The sequence below is a fragment of the Sorex araneus genome, chromosome 3 (genome assembly GCF_027595985.1).
Source record: "Sorex araneus isolate mSorAra2 chromosome 3, mSorAra2.pri, whole genome shotgun sequence".
NCBI lineage: Eukaryota > Metazoa > Chordata > Mammalia > Eulipotyphla > Soricidae > Sorex > Sorex araneus.
Window position 1 is genome coordinate 176,467,697 of NC_073304.1, and position 20,524 is coordinate 176,488,220.

The 20,524-nt window shown below is 40.5% G+C and overlaps 1 protein-coding gene across 1 annotated transcript in view; it reads left to right on the forward strand.

The window, feature by feature from the left end:
* GUCY1A2 (guanylate cyclase 1 soluble subunit alpha 2) overlaps nucleotides 1-20,524 on the forward strand; it is a 196,122-nt gene that overhangs the window by 111,572 nt on the left and 64,026 nt on the right. Inside the window, exon 6 of the mRNA XM_055129965.1 lies at nucleotides 9,742-9,885. Coding sequence (XP_054985940.1) covers nucleotides 9,742-9,885 — 144 coding nt within the window. The remainder of the gene's footprint in view (nucleotides 1-9,741; nucleotides 9,886-20,524) is intronic.

Below are 20,524 nucleotides of genomic sequence, written 5' to 3' on the forward strand. Positions count from 1 at the left end.
GGATAAATGTTACTCAGAGATAAATTAGTAGAGGATTACTAGCAAGGTTTAGAATATGAATATGACAGTTATAGTCCCTCAAAGGTTTATAATACCCAGATTTTGGATGAGTTTACTAAAATTGGATTGGATTTTTTTTTAATACAGAACACCATTCTCTAACTTATTTGATAGGATAGACTCAAACACAATTTGCAAATCTTAGTGAATTGAACTGTTTCTTTTATGGCTGCTTTAATTTTTCTGTATTTTTTATTGTGGAATTACCCTGTGGTGTTCAGGAGCCCTGGGACACTCCTCCATAGTACTTAGCATAGTAATGCGGGCCTGAAGGTTTGGTGCTCAGCCTGGCAGTGCTCAGGGGCCACCAGTACTATGCCGTGCGGGAACAGGGGTCAAACTCAGGGCCCCGAGTATGCTAGACACATGATTTTCTGCCTGAGCCACGTCATCAGTCCTCAATGGCCCTTTCACTGATGCGCTGATACAGCAGCAAAGCTGCACGCAGTCCCACCACTGTTTACCCCTAGCAACAATGGTTTCTAAAGCAGAGCCAGGTACCTCGGTTGTGGTCTCTTGGTTTCCAGAAGATTCTGATGGGATATATATTAAGGATCTTTTGAGTGGGAGTTCATGGAAGAAATGTCATTTGGTTTCCACTCCAGTTGAGAAAAAAGCTGGTATTTTTAGGAAAAACGGCAGTTGAAATCATTTATGATTTCATAATTTCATAGTTGTTGCTCCTAACTAACCAGATGCAGAGTTATGATGAAAGATTGTTCTAGCATTTATTTATGTGTATTTTGTGAACTGGCATTGTTGATCCAGTAACTTTGACTCTCTCTCTCTAGGCATTTTAAAAGAAATTCTTTAAAATGAGATCAGTGGCAAGCCATAGGACCATGCAGAGGACATAAAGAGCTAATAATGAAAGAAATTTGTAAGCATGAGGCCCTTGACATGGTTAGAAGATGGATTTTAATTTTTAATTCTAATTTGATTTTTAGCCTATTTTAGTAATATAAATATATTTTTTTGCAAGGCATTAGAATTTTCACCTTTTTTCCGTATATATTGAGTCTTATAAAGACTGGATTGCTCTGTCTTTTGAAAGCTAACAGAGCCCTTTGTGCAGAAAGTCAAAGAATAATTTCGGCATAGTAGAAGGTCTATGAAACGTCAGTAGGAACTGTTTCATTGTTCCAAACAATGAAGTAGATTGACTGAAATAATATGCTTTGGTTACTGGACTGATTTAAACAAGAACTACAATTTGCTTTATAAATCTCACTGTAACTGCAGTGTGGTATGTAGACACAGGAGGTGGTTTCGTGGACAGAAATAAGAATATAAAGAATTATTGCCATAATGTTAAGTGGTAGGTTGTAGTACGTTACCTGGAAAAGATGTGCTCAAGAACACCAACTCACTGTTGTAGTCCCCTCGGAAGGGGCTAGTTTTGCCTACAATGAAAATGACTGCTACATCTATCATGTGGACCACTTGATTGCCTGAATATTTTTCTTGTTCTCACAGTGTAAAGGTCAACCCAATCTGGTCGAATACACATATTTTAGAGACATATTGCAATGATTCTGATTTTAAAAAGAAACGGACACATCTGTATTTAGCTCTTGATAAAAATTTCTGTAATGCTTTTGGGACTTAGGCATAATTCTCTAATACAAGCCCTATGCTAGCCCCTACAGGGCTTAAAAGATAACTGGGACATTATTCTTCTCTCTAATGTTAAATGACAGATGCCAGAAGAGGCAAGATAAACAGAAATGATAGGAGGAGAAGGGATGGAGAAACTGAGGTTATTCTGAGGCCTAAAGGCAGCAAAGATGGCATTCTCCTACAGGACAGGGGAGGCTTTCGGAGAGGCATGGCAGACAATGGACTGGGGCCCCTTTGCCTCATGGTATAGGGCTGGGGAAAGGTAGTTTGCTGAAACTATGCTTACTCAGGGGGTGTGGGGGGCAGGTGAGAGAGCAATTTGTCACTTGTCAAAGTGCAGCTGCTCTAATTAGACATGTCCTATTCCACTGCGCTACGTGCAGTTTCTCCCACCCATATCACACTGTCTTCATAGCTTTAGATTTATAGAATCTTGAAACCATTCACTTCTGTGACAAATACTATCATCCTCATTACATATTTACTGAAAAATGTAATAGTTACCATTCTCTGGGAACATGTCGAAGACTGATAAACCAGGAATCCCTAAAAAAAAAAACCTTTCCAGAAGTAATAGTCAATAAATCTTTTATGACACGTGAAAGGATGAATTCCAGGTAGAGCAATTACTGGATATAAACATGATTGTTAGAGGTGCAAAAAGTTTGTGAAGAACATAGAGTTATTCATTTTGTTTGGAGCACGGAGTAAAACAGAATAATGGTGGTGATGAAAGTGGAAAGACTGAGCTGAACTCCACTGAGGATTTTTTAGGTCAGTCAAGTATACAGTAGAAAGTTTCCATTGCCCACATTTAACTTGAGGATTTAGAAAGAAGTTTGGACTGGGGACACACACACACACACACACACACACACACACACACACGCACGCACTCATGCACATGTGCATACACACATATACACAGTCACACACGCACACACACATGTACACGCATGCATGCATATGCACACATTCACATGCACATGCACACACACATTTCTTACATGCCCCAGTCCTCAGTTACAGTATTCGGTAACATTGATGATAAACCTGGGATCTGACAATAATATTTTTGTGGTTGAGATTTCAGGTTAGGCGTTGGAATTTATATTGCCAGATCTCCTGAGAGTTTCATCAGAAGAGCTCTCTTTCCTAGGCAGTCGGTTCGAGTCTATTTTCTCTTTGGGGAGTAGTGCCCATGCCAAATCCCTGTTCTATTTATATCCATGACCTCCTTTCTCATGCTGCATCAGCTGAGCACTGCAGAGGCAGCCTTGAAAATGGAGTATTTGGGTCAGAAACATTAGCCAAAATTAGTGTAATTACAGAAACTTTTTTTCAAGAAAGAAGGGATAGTTCAAAGGAGGTTTTAAATCAGTAGGTCCTTAGTTATACTTGTTTCCATTTGGATTCCTAAACCATTATGCACAATGATCTTGAGTGTGTTTAACTGAACTCAAAAAACATCTGGAGTTTCACTGAGTACTTTGCTGGGTGATTGTATGTGCGTGCATGGGCATACTAGAAGTGGTCGCTGGCTCTAATGAAGAAGGGGTGTCTGGAGAAGTGTGTGGCCCTGGTGGGTGGGATTAAATCAGGAATACTTGGGAGTGCAGGAGATCTGGGCTCCGAGTGCTCTCCTGAGAGTTCACTGGCACTTAGAAGCGGCAAATAGTGGGGGAACACTGTAATATATATTACATATATATTACACATATATTACATATATGTATACATGTATATATTTGTATATATGTATATATTACAATATATATGTATATATATTACAATATATATATAATATATTGCTTTTTGGGTCACACCCGGCGATGCACAGGGGTCACTCCTGGCTCATGCACTCAGGAATTGCTCCTGGCGATGTTCAGGGGACCATATGGAATGCTGGGATTCGAACCTATGTCGCCCTTGTGCAAGGCAAATGCCCTACCTGCTGTGCTATTGCTCCAGCCCCGTGTAGTATATATTTTTAAACTCACCTGTCATATATAGGAGTCTTCAAAGACTGAGAATCATCTAAGACATCAGGAAGGCTGTGAAACACAGAGAGCTGGAGCCTCTTCTAGATTCTTTCACAGGGTAGGGGATTTTTTTCTGCCCAGGGTTGCTGGCACATTTTGAACATTATCCTCAGACTCTGGAGCACAGCAGACAGGCTTCAGGCAGCCCCTGCTGCTGTGGACCAGGGCCAGACTCTGTGATCTCTCGTGTGGCCCAGAGGCCGGAGAGAGCCCACCCCTTGTTCAGTCAGCTATAGAGGGGCCTGGTGGTTAATTTTGAACAGATAGTCTGTATGTTTGAAAATTTTGTGGCCGCTCCTGGGGATGCTGCTCCTTGTTCTGCTCAGAGCTACTCTTGGGGGTGCCAGGAATCAACCCCCTGTACACCCAGGGCTGACCTATACACACAGGGCTGTCCCATAGACACCAGCCCCTCAGTGCCTTAGGGATGCAGTCCTGAGCATTCAGCCCTCCAGTCCCTAAAGGAACAAATGGGCCGCCACTTAAAGCACGGAGTAAAAGCACTTAGTGAACATCTGGTACTGTGCCAAGGTCCAGATTTAGAGAATTGGGTGATCTAGTGGGGTGAGAACACCCTATCCCCAACATGACGCATCCTGTGGTAGAGAAGTTGTTTATCAAATCTATGTTAAAATATTAAGTACCTGAAAGTAAGATAAGTTAAACTAAAAAAAAATCCCCTCGTAAGAATAAACCAAACAAAAAATACCCCCAGAAAACAGAAGCCAGGCTTGCCCACTCGCTGTCTTATTTGGGGAAACGTCCTGAAAAAGCTGCCAAGGTAGTGAGGTGGAAAGAGCCATCTCCTTCCCTCTGTGGGATTCCCCCTTGGAAACCCACCCTTGAGGCTCGTGGGGGCTTGCGGGAGAGACCACGGACATGGTTTCCGCCCTTCTGAGTCGGGATCTCAACAAGAACCAGGCTGGAACTGGAGACTGAGCTCCGTGATGGCCACTGCCCCCAGTCAGTGCTGCAGAGAGTGGCCTTGGTGTGCCCAGCCCATGCACCTGCACACAGCAGCTCCTGCCCGCAGTGCCAGGAGGGCTCCCGATGGTGCCAGCTGAGGACTCTGCATTCCCAGTGCGAGGTAGAGTGGCGGGTAGATTGAGGAGTGTTTCAGAGCTGTTTGAATGACTCATCACACCTCAGTGCAGATCCAGGAACCAGTGCCCGGCTCCAGCCAGGCAGCCCTTGGCTCATTAACCCATCAGCGCTATTTTCAGATTGTCAGCCTGCAGCACCATCGGACAGGGTCCTAGCGGGGAGACGCAAGTCCGTATGACTCCGGGATGGCTTAGAAGAATAGAATGGACTGAGGACACATTTTCCTGTTTGGTAATCACGCAGTTTTAGGGGAGGAATGAAAATGTTGGGGTGGATTCTTAGCATAGTGTCTGAGCAAACATAGATTCTGCATCAGCGACCAAAACCCCCGTGGAAGACAAGATCTCCGACTCAGTTTCACTTTCTTTGTTTCACTGAAGAATCATCACAGATTTTATGTCTTTTTGTGAAAAAAAAAGGGGGGGAGCATAACCATAATGTGAAGCTTTTCTCAAAGAACACCGTTGTGTAATGAAAAATAACAATTTATGCAAAGCGATGGGATTTTTATTTTTATTTTTCCTCCCTACTTCAGATAAACCTGATTGTATAAAATTAGGACATACTCACAACTTCGGAATTGTTTTTGCATATTTTACCTGTTGTGATTTTTACAAGAAATTGGCTTATAAGGATATGTTGGGGGGAGGGGTTCCTGAAGAGATAGTGCAGGGATTAAGGCACTTGCCTTGTTTCCTGTCAACCCTGGCACCACATATGGTCCCCCAAGCACTGCCAGGGTTCATCACCGGGCACAGAGCAAGGTTTAACCTCTGAGCACCACTGGATGTGGCCCGACCCCCAAATTAGTTGTTTCCTTTTTTCATAAGTATAGTCCTGTTTAATATCCCCAAATCTTCATGGGCAAACTGGTAACAGTCTCCACGTGTTCTCCTTTAATTTAAAAATTGAAAATTTTTATTGTAGTCAAGGTAACATGGTTCCAATAGTGTTATTGTTTATGGATTTGATGTTAAAAAAAAAGGCACTGTATCTTTTCCACCACCACCAACCTACCCAGACCCCACCGCTGTCATCATGTCACTTCTAGTCCACCTCTTCCTTCCCTCTGCCTCCCCTGTTTGTGATGCAGTTTAGTAACCTAGGGCCAACGCCTTAACATCCTTTCCTTGTTTTGTTTCTCTGCATACCACAGTTGAGCAGTATTATCCAGTATTTGTCCTTCTCCTGGTTTATTTTAGATTGACAGGGTTCCCTTCAGTTCCATTCAAGTTTTGGCAGACTGAAAGATACACATCTTTTATTAGAATTTTGTAATATTCCATTGAATGTGGATACTTTAAAGAAATTTGCTGGTATTACTGAAACATATCTGTGGTAGTCACATGGTGGTAGCAATTATGTGGTGAATTTTGGTACTTTTCCAGTCCTTCATAAATATGTAACATGAATCAGAAATAAACCACTTAAAAAGAATTTTTAAATTTTTTGCTTTTGGGTCACACCTGGTGATGCACAAGGGTTACTCCTAGCTCATGCACTCAGGAATTACCCCTGGTGGTGCTCAGGGGACCACATGGGATACTGGGAATCAAACTTAGGTCAGCCGCGTGCAAAGCAAACATCCTACCCTTGTGCTATTGCTCCAGCCCATAAGCCATTTTTTTAAGTGCATTAAGATTTAGAGGTTATGTTTTTACTGTAGCATAACCTACCTTATCCTGATAGAGACTACATATGTTGCATTCTAGTATGTTGTGTGCTTATGAATAACTGTTGAATTCCACATCACCAGGGGTTATTCTTTGCCTAGTTCTTACCCTATTATACCTAATCTGACTTTATATATTTGGGGACTAGGTACTATAAGATGTTGATCCTGTAGGGGTTTTAAGAGAAGTTGCTGCATTGGTTATGTACAGACTTATCTTGAATTTCATTAGGTTTATGTGTTACTTCATTGGTGCTCTGTCATTTCATAAGACTGTGTTAGGCTCTCCTAAGGAAAAGCACGACCCACAGCTCATCCTTATGTATATTTTGGAACAGATTCTAGAAACACACTTCCTGATGAGAACTTAGTTGGATGAAGACAGAAATTTCCCAAAAGAAGTTAAGCCTTAGGACCATGCATGTTCAGAGTGACTGTAAAGCTGTTAAATTCGTAAATGTAATTTACTATCTAAATGTCCTGACAGTTGACAATCAAAGTTAGTTTCAAAGTCTATGTATTTTAGCAATGCTAGTGCATTCTAGATCTTAAGATTGTAGAGTTGTGCAAACAAGATACATGTGAGGATTAGTAAAGAACATAGTGTCTTTAGGGAGAATATGACAAACAGCTATATTTAATATTTATTTAATATTTATATATTAATATATTATTTATTTATATTTACAATAAATATATAATAAATGCATGTATATAATATATAAATATAATAGGATATATTTATCACTGTCACTGTCATCCCGTTGCTCATCAATTTGCTCGAGCAGGCACCAGTAATGTCTCCATTGTGAGACTTGTTATTACTGTTTTTGGCATATCCAATACACCACAGGTAGCTTGCCAGGCTCTTTCGTGCGGGCAAGATACCCTCAGTAGTTTGCCAGGCTTTCCAAGAGGGGTGGAGGAATCGAACCCGGGTTGGCTGCGTGCAAGGCAAATACCCTACCCACTGTGCTGTCGCTCCAGCCCAAGATATATTTATATAAATGTTTATTATATTTATACAATATATAAATGTTTATAGACTTATATTAAATCTATAAATGTATTCATATAAATGTTTATTACTTGCTGGGAATCTTCCATAATAAGAATTCTTTAGACATTAGTTTGGAATAAAAGTTTTGCCGACTTACAGTATATTGTTTTTCTGTTCTTTCTTGGGGTCAGAAAGGGACCACCCCTCCTATAACCCCAATGCTACAGTTAATGTCAGTGCTCAGGGGTTACTCCTGGCTCTGCTTTCAAAATCACTCCTGGTGGTGCTCGCAGGACCATATGGGATGCTGGGGATTGAACCCCCGTTTGTTTCGTACCAAGCAAGATCCCTCCCACCTATACTGTCTCTCTGAAACTGTTTTTCTGTTCTTACCATATGGTTTTATTTCTAATTTCTTTCTTCTATTGGTAAACTTGTCTTACAGTGAAAACTGTGAGTCAGTCGATAGGTTTGAGGGTAGTAGGATTACTTGGGGGGACCTCCCGAGAGAGAGCCTTGCATTCCTCACCAGGGTTCTTGGCCAACAGAGAAAGTGTTGCTTCGGCACACGGTGCTGACCATTGCCTGGGCCACCCCCAGTGGTGCTGAGGGAGCCCAGGTGGTAGCAGGAATTGAGCCCAGGCTGGGTGTGTGCTAGGGCTGTGTACTACCTCCAATAATTTCTCCTGGCCTCCGGGAATCATTTGTAATGCATAGCCCAGTAACACTCTGAAAATCAAATAAACTTGGAATTCTTATTCCCACGAACTTGTTTCCAAATCTTCATGTAGTACATACTTAACACTAGTGTTCGAATGTGTGTGTGTTTGTTATTAGCACATCTTAACCAGTAGATTTTTTATAATTCTTGATATACTTATGATAGATGCGTCTGCAATAATTTAAAAGTATCTTTTTTCCTACACAAATCTATGTGCTGCTCATAAAACAAATGGTGAAACGTAAAAAGGATTAGAAAGACACTGCAATCATGGCAGACATGGTTAGTATTAATGTGGTAGATATTCATTAAATAGCTATCTTTAGACATTATGGTAAGTTCATGAAAAAATGTGTTTGGAGGCACATGTTGATTATACATTAGTCACATATTGAGGATGTTTTTGGGTGAAAATTATAACAGAAGTGTGGGAAAGAGCCATTGAAATAGAAGAAAAGGCTAGTTCTAAAACTGGTGGGACTTTACAGAAATAGTAATGCTGGAATTGGACATTGAATAGATTTCATAACTTTCCCAACTTATACTTTTAGAACTATTGGAGATTTCACCACATACTTACTTTGGTTAATGAGAGAACATTTTGCTTAATAGGTGTCTAACTTTTATGTCATGCTTACAATGCTTTGGAAATTTTGGGATTTTTAATGTAAGACAAAATTTTTGAAACATTTTATAGAAACAGTGGCTATTCAGAATGGATAGTGGCAATAGAATTAGAACAAGGCTTGGAAATACCCAGGAGTACAAGCTAACTCTTTAATCGCCGAATTTGATGTGTTTTCTACATGTCACTTCCTCATCTGCGTAACTTGTTGCCTCCCTTCAGTATGCTTGTGAAGAAGAAATGAGCTCAAGCATATAAAGTGCTTGATACAACCAAGGTACTGAGTATGAGTTTAAGAAATGTTAGATGTTATGCTTATTAAAATTAAATAAGAGTCAATTTGACAACAGATCACACATATCCAAAAAAGTATTAATGCAGCTTCATGGTAGAACACGTGATTTACGGTAAGGATCTCCCATGGGTTTGAGCCCAGCAGCAAACAAACAAAAAAAAATTACTGAAAAATATTGAGCATTTAAGATGAGAAAATTGGGGTGAGGGTATCAGAGAATGACTTCTTGAAGATCTACTTGACAGTTTGAGGAAAATCGAAGAGCACCTTTCTAGACGGTTGTCACTTGGACATCTTCCAGGCAAATAACTGACAACTCTGTTTTGCGGGGGAGAATTATGATGTGTTTCTGCTGCTTCCAGTTTCAGTGATCATTGGTGGTGCTCAGTTGATGAACAGCCCTGGAGTGAGCTGTGAGCTCTTACCTGGAACTGTTTACAAACTCTACTGTGATTATACTCAGTTGTGTAATTAATTTACTGATGTTTTGCTGACATGGGTTTTTTTTTTTTTTGGTTCAAGACTTGTGATTGCAGATAGATAATCATTTCTATTCCAGCTCATTATCTTACATTTGCATCTGATTTGTCTGATTACTGCAGGTGGAAACAATAGGTGATGCTTACTGTGTGGCTGCAGGCCTGCACAGGAAAAGCCTTTGCCATGCCAAGCCCATCGCTCTGATGGCCCTGAAGATGATGGAGCTCTCAGAAGAGGTGCTGACGCCAGACGGCAGACCCATCCAGGTGAGCCCTGTGTGCCCGGCTGGGTAGGCATATATCTTTCAGTGAAGGGGCAGGATAGCCCCTGAAGGATAAGGAGAAGGAGGAGGAGGAGGAGGAGGAGGAGGAGGAGGAGGAGGAGGAGGAGGAGGAGGAGGAGGAGGAGGAGGAGGAGGAGGAGGAGGAGGAGGAGGAGGAGGAGGAGGAGGAGGAGGAGGAGGAGGAGGAGGAGGAGGAGGAGGAGGAGGAGGAGGAGGAGGAGGAGGAGGAGGAGGAGGAGGAGGAGGAAGAGGAGGAGAAGGAGGAGAAGAAGGAGGAGGAGAAGATTTAACTGGAGACCTCAAAGAACCGAGATTAAAAAAAATTTTCTTTCTAGAACCCTCTGGAAATCAGCCTTAAGTGATTGAAGTATCCCTCAGTTGTACCTGAGGCCACTACTGGCTCCTCAGGATTACACCTGCACCCCTGGTCAGAGGAAGTCTAGAAAACAGGGAATTAGACCAAAGATGGAAATTACTGATGGTGACTAAGTCCCCAAGGTCAGGTAGTTGAGAGATGTAGCGGGCTCACACTGGTGTCCACACAAAGCCTCCGGCCTCACAGGGGTTTGATAGGTAGCAGAGTCTGAGGCTGGACCCCTGTCCCTGGGGAAAGCAGAGAAACACTGTAGCTCGTGTACCTGTGGCCTCTTGACTGCTTCTGCCCCTGGGATGGACCTCTGGGAGCAGACAGGTCAGCCCGCCTTTTCACTGCCAGAACTAATCCTTAAATACGAGAAGCCTGTTTATGAAAGCAGCCCTACATTTTGGAGCAGTCCCCGCCTTCTGTCGGGGCGTGGAGTGGGGGATGGGGGTGGGGTCACAGTGCATGAACTTAGTCCAAATAACAGACAAGAAAGATCTGGAATATTGTCAGATAGGAAACTTGGGGCCAAGATCTAACGGACAGCGTTTAATATAATTCAGAGAAGTCAATGAGGCTGGTGACGTGGCTCAGTGGTAAAGCGCCTGTCTTGCGTGGGGGACACTGGGTGCAACTGCCAGCACCGCGGAAACTTCAATTCTTTAGAACTGAAAAAATAGGAGAGGCATAAAAATGGGAGATGGAGATACAGTCGAAAAAGAAGCAAAAAAGGCAAAGACAGTGGACTTAATTCTTAGAAATAAAAAGAGAATTCAGTAGATGAGTTTTGGACATTAGACACAACTGAAGCAAAAATTAATCTCCTGGAGAAGTTGTCCATACATAAGAGTGGGAAAATAGGAATGAAAATGCCTATTTATTTTTTATTTATTTATTTATTTATTTTTTGCTTTTTGGGTCATACCTGTCGATGCACAGGGGTTACTCCTGGCTCTGGACTCAGGAATTACCCCTGGCGGTGCTCAGGGGACCATATGGGATGCTGGGATTCAAACCCGGGTTGGCTGCGTGCAAGGCAAACACCCTACCCGCTGTGCTATCGCTCCAGCCCCGAAAATGCCAATTTAAATTTTATCAATGTGAAGGAGGAGTGAGAAGACATAATATATGGCCAGTTGGTGTTCCAAATGGAGCTATAAGAGGGACTCAGGAAAAGGAACTTTCCAGAGAAACTACAAACTACATTAATCAGTTCTCAGACAGAATAATACTAAATCATTATATAATTCTAGTTACATAACTATATAAGTTTTATCAAAGGCACAAAAATGAAATCTTTCTTGGTACTGTAAAATATCAGAGCAAGAGAAGACTTGATCAACGCAAAAGTGACCTGGTTAGGGGAAAGGATGAGCTATTTAAGAAGCATTTGGGCACAATTGATTGTCTTTATGGGAAACAAGTGGATTTCTACCTTATGAGTCTGCTCATAAACTATATGCAGGTTAAATGTGAAAGACCATACTATAAAACTATAGTTTTCTATAGAGAAATTTTGATATAGAGTAGAATTTTCTTAAAATTTTGACAAAAACCCCTGCTTTTAGTCAATGAATCAGGGCCCAAAAAAAAAAAGCCTCATCATAAAGATACTCTGTATAATTTTATCTTCTTATACTAAAACTAAAACCTGTTTAACAAAATAACCTGAAGAGAATAAAGTAACAACTGTAGCTGGAAAATTTTTTGCGTGTTTAACCAATACAGATTTTTTTGGGTAATGACACCAATTATAAGATTAATAAGTATTAATAACACTGAGATAGAGCGTGCTGTATTGAAGATCTGATAGGGCCAGTGTTGGTGAGGGTCTGGAGTATAGCTGGCGAGGATGCAGATGTGTAGGTGACATGCTGTATCTGCGATTCACGAAAGGAATTCCACTGTGACTTTCCCGCAATTCAGCAATCCTTCTCGATGTTCACCCAGGGAAATATTTGTGTTTGTGTAACAGAAATCACACACGAGATGATTCACCAGAATGCTTTTGTGATGGCTTAAAATGGGAAGCTCAAAATATCCATTAGCAATAGAATGGATAGAGTATGAGGTATTTTTACCGCGGAACCCCTTGTAGTAGGGCGAATGAATGACTGGTTATTGATTTCAACCTGGATGGCTGTCAGTAACAAAATGATGAGGAGAGGAGCAGTTTCAAGAAGAACACTCTTAGATGATTCTATTGAATTCAGTTACAAAAGCTGAGAAGGGGGGTGGGGTGGAGAAATACTTACACAGATAGGTAAAGTGTAAAGGAAAGAAAGTGAATGATCCTGTGCAAGGTCCTGCTGGCACTTGACTTCCAGGGGAAGGAGCAGTGGGAAGAGTGAGGTTCCACTGGGCTCTCGTACAAAGTAGCCAGGGGACTGCTGTTCTTTAATGGACACCTGCACACTCATAACTCACAGTTTCGAAAATTAGCATTTCCCATCCATGTGATGCAAATAGGGACCCTGAATGCAAATAGTGTGGTTTAAACACTCCTCCCCCCGGTTGTCATTCTTGTTAGCTGCCAGAACAAACGAAAGGAAAGATGTCTCATCTTAGAAGCTGCAAGTGGTCATTTTCCAGCTTGAGTTCTTTTTAGTTCTAAAGTGTTCAAGACTGCAGCTAGAGAGTCTTATTCTTTGGGATTTATTTTTTATCTTTGACTTTTTTTAAAAAAAAATAGGGGGTTTATGCGGTTGATATCGATTCAACATTGCAAAAGCAACCTTAAGTTATCAGAGGACAAACCAGAGAATTGTATCGTGAATGTTTTCAGTTGTGGGCTATGACAGTACTCTGTTTTTATTAATCTGATAGGCTTGCTAAATTAGAACAGGAAATGGCCATAAAGATTTAATCAAGGAGCAGAAGAGTAATTCCAAATAATAAAACATATTAGTAATTTTAACTTCATTACTAATTTACATTACTTGCGTGATTGGAGTTTGGGGGGGCATATTAATGTGATTTTGAATTCACTTCTTGTTGCCAAAGGAACATTTCTAAATTTAATGAGAAAGATCTTTTATTAAAAATGGTGGGATGTGGGGATGATATGCGATTAGTTAATTGTTAACTTCAAAATAAATTTTCGACTTGAAAATTTAAGCCATTTGAGTTTCACTTATTTCTCAAATAAAGGAGTTTCCCAAACTCTCTTGAACTTTGAAAAATCGACAATTTTTTTTTTTTGCTTTTTGGGTCACACCCAGCAATGCACAGGGGTTACTCCTGGCTCTTCACTCAGAAATTACTACTGGCGGTGCTCAGGGGGCCATATGGGATGCTGGGATTTGAACCCGGGTCGGCCGAGTGCAAGGCAAACACCCTACCTGCTGTGCTATCGCTCCAGCCCCCAAAATAAACAATTCTTAATGGACAGCCTTTAAACATGGGAAAAAGAAACCTCAATAGTAAATTCTAGTTGCTCACAAATGATTGTAATATTCTGGAATATTTACTAGAAGACTGATTTAGTTAATTTTTTAATTTGAAAAATTAGCCAGAGGATATACCCTTTTACCTACTTAGTTTGTACTCAAATTATTTTTTTCCAGCGAAAATCAGAGACTAGTTGCAAAGCATATATAAATATGATCTGCATAATTAAATCTGGAAAAATAACCTGAAAGTTATTTTAATAAAGATTTCTTTTTAAATAATTACAATTTTATAAGACATACAGCTATGTACAGCAATATCAGTGTTGTGCCTACCTTCCAAATGATATATGGAAATACTATTTTACCTTCCTTCCAGTTAATATATGGTTTTCTTATATTTTAAATAATTTTACAAAGTAAAATTAGACTGGTTTTCATCCTTTATCTGAATTAGCTATATTGTATAAAATTTACAGGAAAGTTGTTTTATTTCATGCTTTTCTTTAATCTTGTGACTCTAACTTTGAATAAATTTTGTCATTAAAACCATAGTAACTTTTCTGGGGTCACACCCAGTGATGATTGGGGCCTGCTGCAGTTCAGTGCTCAGGCTTGCTCCTGGCAGTGCTCCGGGAATGATGCAGTGCCCGGAATCAAATCCAGGGTTCCTATTTATAAGGCTAGTGCTCTGCCCCAAGCCGAAGCCTCTGACCCATCAAAGACTGACTGAGTAGTTTGCTGTAGCACTGTAGCACTGTCACCCCATTGTTCATCAATTTACTCAAGCGGGCACCAGTAACATCTCCATTGGGGGACTTATTGTTACTATTTTTGGCATATCGAATATGCCACGGGTAGCTTGCCAGACTCTAGATAGGCCAGAGATAAACACTCAGCTGAGTGAAGTACATCCAAGACAAGTCAAGTACTGCATGACTCCATCTGACATGGAGTCTGAAAATCAAAGAAGCAAGATAAGCAACAAAACCACAGAGGATGGGCAGAATGAGTGAGCAAGGTCCAAGGCACACAGTTCCACAAGTGCTGGGCGTGGAATATACAGCACAGCCATCACAGTTTCTTATCACAGATACACACACACACACACACACACACACACACACAGAACCCTGTAGCTATTGTGATGGATGTTAATTATACAGTACCACTTAGAACAGTGGTATAATAAGGCAATATGTTACTTGCTTGATGTGATACTGAGGTATATTTAAATATCAGACTCTTGTGGTTATACTTGAAATGAATAGTCTTCTATATATCAATAAAAGTTCAATAAAATATATAGCACTGTAGCACTGTCATCCCGTTGTTCATCAATTTGCTCGAGCAGACACCAGTAATGTCTTCATTGTGAGACTTCTTGTTACTTGCCGGGCTCTCTGAGAGGGATGGAGGAATCGAATCTGGGTTGGCTGCTTGCAAGGCAAATGCCCTACCTGCTGTGCTATAATATAGCACAATAAAATATATATAGTACAAAATAATTATCATTGTCATGACGTGTCTTTCAGAAAAGAATGGGTATGCTCAGAATATCTGTGCTTAATTCTGGACTTAAATTGTTTATTTTTTGAAAATTGTAACTAAGTTTCATTACTAGGTATACAAATTCAGATTCCCTTCAGTAGTTCAGGGATCAGCACGTTTTATATAATGAGTCAGTTACAAAGAGATTGTGAAATGGAGTTTAAAAGAATGTGTAATCATGGTGTAATACTAATGTGTTCAGCAATCTCAATTACAAATCAGAGAACTAATAAGAATTTCTTCAGCCTACTCCAAAGACAGGAATATTAATGTGCCATTTACATGTACTCTGATACCTCCAATTACAGCACTTTAAGCATCACCACCTAATGAGCTTACAGGATTTAGAGATTATGAAATCAGTCTCCAATTAATTTTTAAATGGTTATTATTATTTACAAAGGAAACGTATGTTGTTACTTTTATATTCTGGGGGATTTGCTCCGTGCAAGTGTCATAATACTTAATTGACCTTGTGAGGTGACAATCCTAGCTTACAATTAGAAAAAGGAAAAACTAATTGACAAGTTGGTTAATTCTCTGTGATTCTTTGATTGCCATTAAAAATTCTACCCATGATGTAATCTATATGCCAAAAACAGTAACAATAAGTCTCACATTGAGAGACGTTACTGGTGCCCGCTTGAGCAAATCGATGAGCAACGGGATGATAGTGACAGTGACAGTGACTGGTTTTTATTTTGGAGTGAGTATACTTTTAAATATTCTTTTCGTAGATTAATTATCTCAGGAGAACAACCTAGGTGGTGAAAAGCAACAGGATAGGTACTACAGACACTGAACCTCTTAACAGCATGTTTATTCAAAAGACACGTTTGAATTTATCTTTAATCTTCTCTATAACACACATAACGGCAGTTTTAATAAACTAGTTTATTGCAGCAATAATATTAAGCAATATAACATTACTGCCGAAATGTATGTTTAGACATACATTTTCTAATATAGTTTCTAATAGATTATTCGGCATGGTGAATTTAGTACTAGACATGTGTTTTGTAAAACAAATAATTTAAAGGATTTTTTTCACCTTTTTTAATAATTTGTTTTAATTATCAGTGCTTAGTCCGAAATTATTTCTGGATCTCTTATAACTCATAAATATTCCCTTAAATTAATTATAAAAATCACCATTTAACGTGTCCACCTAATGCTAATGTAGCAGCTCACAGACTCCTTCCTATGTTAGTATTTATATGATCGTTTTCCTGGTTTTCACTTATTTTCTTGGGTCTGTCAACCACTGTTATTTGACAACTCCGTGATCTCTAAAGTTCCTGCATTCTTTTGCATTTGCTCTTTCACTCAAACTGTAGCCATTTAATTATTTCTGTGTTGCTAATATCTTTGAGACCTCCAGGGACAGATCTTGTGCTCCCTGCAAGAAAGGTCTCTGGGCTCCTGCACTCAGGGATTGGACGAGGCAGTGCTGAATGGGTGCCAGCGGGCCTCAGACTCACCCTTAGGCTCTTAGCATTGCCATGTTCTTGTGCCTGTTTACAGAGGAGGGCTCCCTAAGGACCCCCACCCCCCAGCTCCTGCACCCTAGGTCAGGAATGTATGTTGTCTAGTTGGGTAAGATTGTCGAGGATACTGCTTTGAATGGGTGCAGGCTTCACGCTGTACTATCACTCTGGGGGCACTGCTTGATTTCTTAACCTCCAGGTTACCTCTTTGGGAATCCAAAGATGCCCACAGCAGAAAATCACCCTCAGATTTCATCGAGCGCTTACCCGTCATCAGCGTTGTCTTGCCATGTCTCGGTGCAGTGCATTTTCATCGTCTTGCTACCTAACTGGTAGAGAGCTATTTCAGTGCTGATCTGCTGTGACTAGAAATGGGAAGTTAAAAGCAATCTCTCTCTCTCTCTCTCTCTCTATATATATATATATATATGTGTATATATATACACACATATATACACACACATATATATATTTATGAATGTAGTCTTACTAATGGGCTGGAGCCATAGCACAGCGGGTAGGGTGTTTGCCTTGCATGCAGCCAACCCGGGTTCAATTCCTCCGCCCCTCTTGGAGAGCCAGGCAAGCCACCGAGAGTATCTCGTCCTCACAGCAGAGCCTGGCAAGCTACTCATGGCGTATTCGATATGTCCAAAACAGTAACAACAAGTCTCACAATGGAGATGTTACTGGTGCCTGCTGGAGCAAAATGATGAACAAGGGGATGACAGTGACAGTGACAGTGACAGTCTTACTAATAATTATTCATCCTTACTTATCTACATTGGGTTCTGTTTTCAACCCATGTCACAGAAGCCATTACTAAGTTGCCTATTGCAGAAAAGCAATGAACCACACCTATTGGAGGCTTGCTGGCATGTGGGGCAGTTTCTGTTCCAAGTGCTCTCTCACAGTTAAGTGACTCTTACTGCACAGTAACTCCGTGGGGAAAGCATGGCTGTGATTTCAGCTTCTTAAGAAGAAAACAAAATGGAATTTAACCAGATCTCCTAATTATTATTCTAGAGACCTATTAAGTAAAAGTTTTCAGTAAATTTTAAACGTTAGTTTCTCCTATTCTTTCAGTATTCTATTTAGTAAGTTGTTTCGTGGCTTTTTTCTTCAAGAAAACAAATTTCTATCAGGTGGCCTTTATAAGAGAGTGGAAGTAATATACTTTAGAAGTTTTCAATTCAAAATATTTAAAGAGAGAAAGTGTGTGTGTGTGTGTGTGTGTGTGTGTTGTGAAGAGGAGAAATCGGAGTCACTCCATCACTGTGAAAACCAGCTCTGCTGAATACTTGCACCCATTAATCCATCATTTACCATTATTTTTCTTGTTTATTTTCCTTTGTCTATTGTGTTTAAGGCATAAATATTGTCAATAACATCTGCTTGTGAGGTAAGTTTTATAATTTAAACATTGATGCTCATAGTTACTGCTCGTGTATTGGCATGCCATTGGTGTCAGGGGTAAATCAGCCCTGTGCCTGCTGTCGCAGTGCTGAGCTGGTGACATGTGATGCAGAACTGCAGTCCCTCTTCAGGGGTGGCCAAGGGACCAGCAGCGCAGTGCTCCAGGAGAGCCAGTGGCAGGAAGACAGTTCCTTTGCCGGGTTTTTTTTTTCAGCTTTTATCCTTGATCACAACTGATTCCAGTCCTGTCACAGTATTTTCATATGTTCAATCTCTGGAAATAGCATGTCAGTTGTATTGATAAAAATGCCAGTCTTTTTCATTTTGATAAAAGTTCCATTTCTTGAAGGCACTTGCATATTTTATTTTTTTTCTTTATTAAAAATAGTAATAAGTTTAGTGTAAGAAAACAAAGCCAAGCAGTGGAAAATGAAACTATGCTACAAGCTTATTTGTATGAAGCTATATAAAGCACAAGAAGTGTTGTTTGGTTTTATACTGGGAAATCTCCCTTTCACATGTTCAGGAGAGAAATACACGCATTAATGGAGACATGGCTTACACATTTGGTAAATCTGTTGTTAAATAACATCACTATGTGGTAAACATTCCTAAGGAGGTTGGGATCTATTTTATTTGTTCTAGTCTCTCTTCAGAGGTGGTTCTCTCAAGATACTTCTCTAATATCTTAAGAAGTTAAGATTCTTTTTATTAGTAAAGGCATTCATTTTAGTTCAGTTTATATGTGCAGTGCTTAAGAAATGTGAAGCCTAGGGGCTGGAGTGATAGCACAGCGGGCAGGGCGTTTGCCTTGTACACGGGCGACCCGGGTTTGATTCCCAGCATCCCATATGGTCCCCTGAGCACCGCCAGGAGTAATTTCTGAGTGCATGAGCCAGGAGTAACCCCTGTGCATTGCCGGGTATGACCCAAAAAGAAAAAAAAGTGTGAAGCCTATAAGCAATTCAGTAACATTTTTATTTATAATTGAGTTGTATATGAAGAATTCTAAGAATCTCTGTCAATCTTCCCTCCTAAAGCAATATCTAGATGTGATTTCTTCAAGCTATCTTGGGACTAGGTTAACCTATTTATTTTTTAGAGGGTATCCTTAGCAGTATTGAACAAGAGCTTCTTTATATTTTATAACCAGTTTAATCTTTTTAAGGCCAGTTGTTATAGGCATGAGCAGGTGGAATTTTCTAGTGCAAAGAATGTATTGCATTGTCATTTATTATACAGAAAAACATGTATGAGAGAATGTGCTCTCTGCAAGCCAGATTGTTATGCATGCTCAAATTGTTAGCTCATTTTTATGTTTTAGGTTTATTACTGTATTTCAGATGTTTATAAAAGTTTTAGAATTATTTCAGAGTAATGTTATTACCTTTTGTGAAATTACATCAACAACAAAAAGTGCTCTACATCACTAATCATCAGAGAGATGCAGATCAAAACAACCATGAGATACCACCTCACACCACAGAGACTAGCACACATCCAAAAGAACAAAAGCAACCGCTGTTGGAGAGGATGTGGGGAGAAAGGGACCCTTCTTCACTGCTGGTGAGAATGCCGACTGGTTCAGCCCTTCTGGAAAACAATTTGGACGACTCTCAAAAAATTAGATATTGGGGCTGGAGTGATAGCACAGCGGGTAGGGCGTTTGCCTTGCACGCGGCCGACCCGGGTTCGAATCCCAGCATCCCATATGGTCCCCCGAGCACCGCCAGGAGTAATTCCTGAGTGCATGAGCCAGGAGTGACCCCTGTGCATCGCCGGGTGTGACCCAAAAAGAAAAAAAAAAATTAGATATTGAATTCCCATTTGACCCAGCAATACCACTGCTGGGAATATATCCCAGAGAGGCAAAAAAGTACAATCGAAACAACATCTGCACATGTATGTTCATCGCAGCACTGTTTACAATAGCCAGAATCTGGAAAAAACCCGAATGCCCCAGAACGGATGACTGGTTGAGCAAACTTTGGTACATCTATACAATGGAATACTATGCAGCTGTTAGAAAAAAGGAGGTCAAGAATTTTGTAGTTAAGTGGATGGGCATGAAAAGTTTCATGCTGAGTGAAATGAGTCAGAAAGAGAGAGACAGACATAGAAAGACTGCACTCATCTATGGTATATAGAATATCAGAGTGGGAGACTAATACCCAAGAACTGTAGAAATAAGTACCAGGAGGTTGACTCCATGGCTTCGAGGTTGGCCTCACGTTCCGGGGAAAGGTCAACTCAGAGAAGCGATCACCAACTACATTGTAGTCGAAGGCCATGTGGGGGAAGGGAGTTGCGGGCTGAATGAGGGCTAGAGACTGAGCACAGCGGCCACTCAACACCTTTATTGCAAACCACAACAGCTAATTAGAGAGAGAAAACAGAAGGGAATGCCTTGCCACAGTG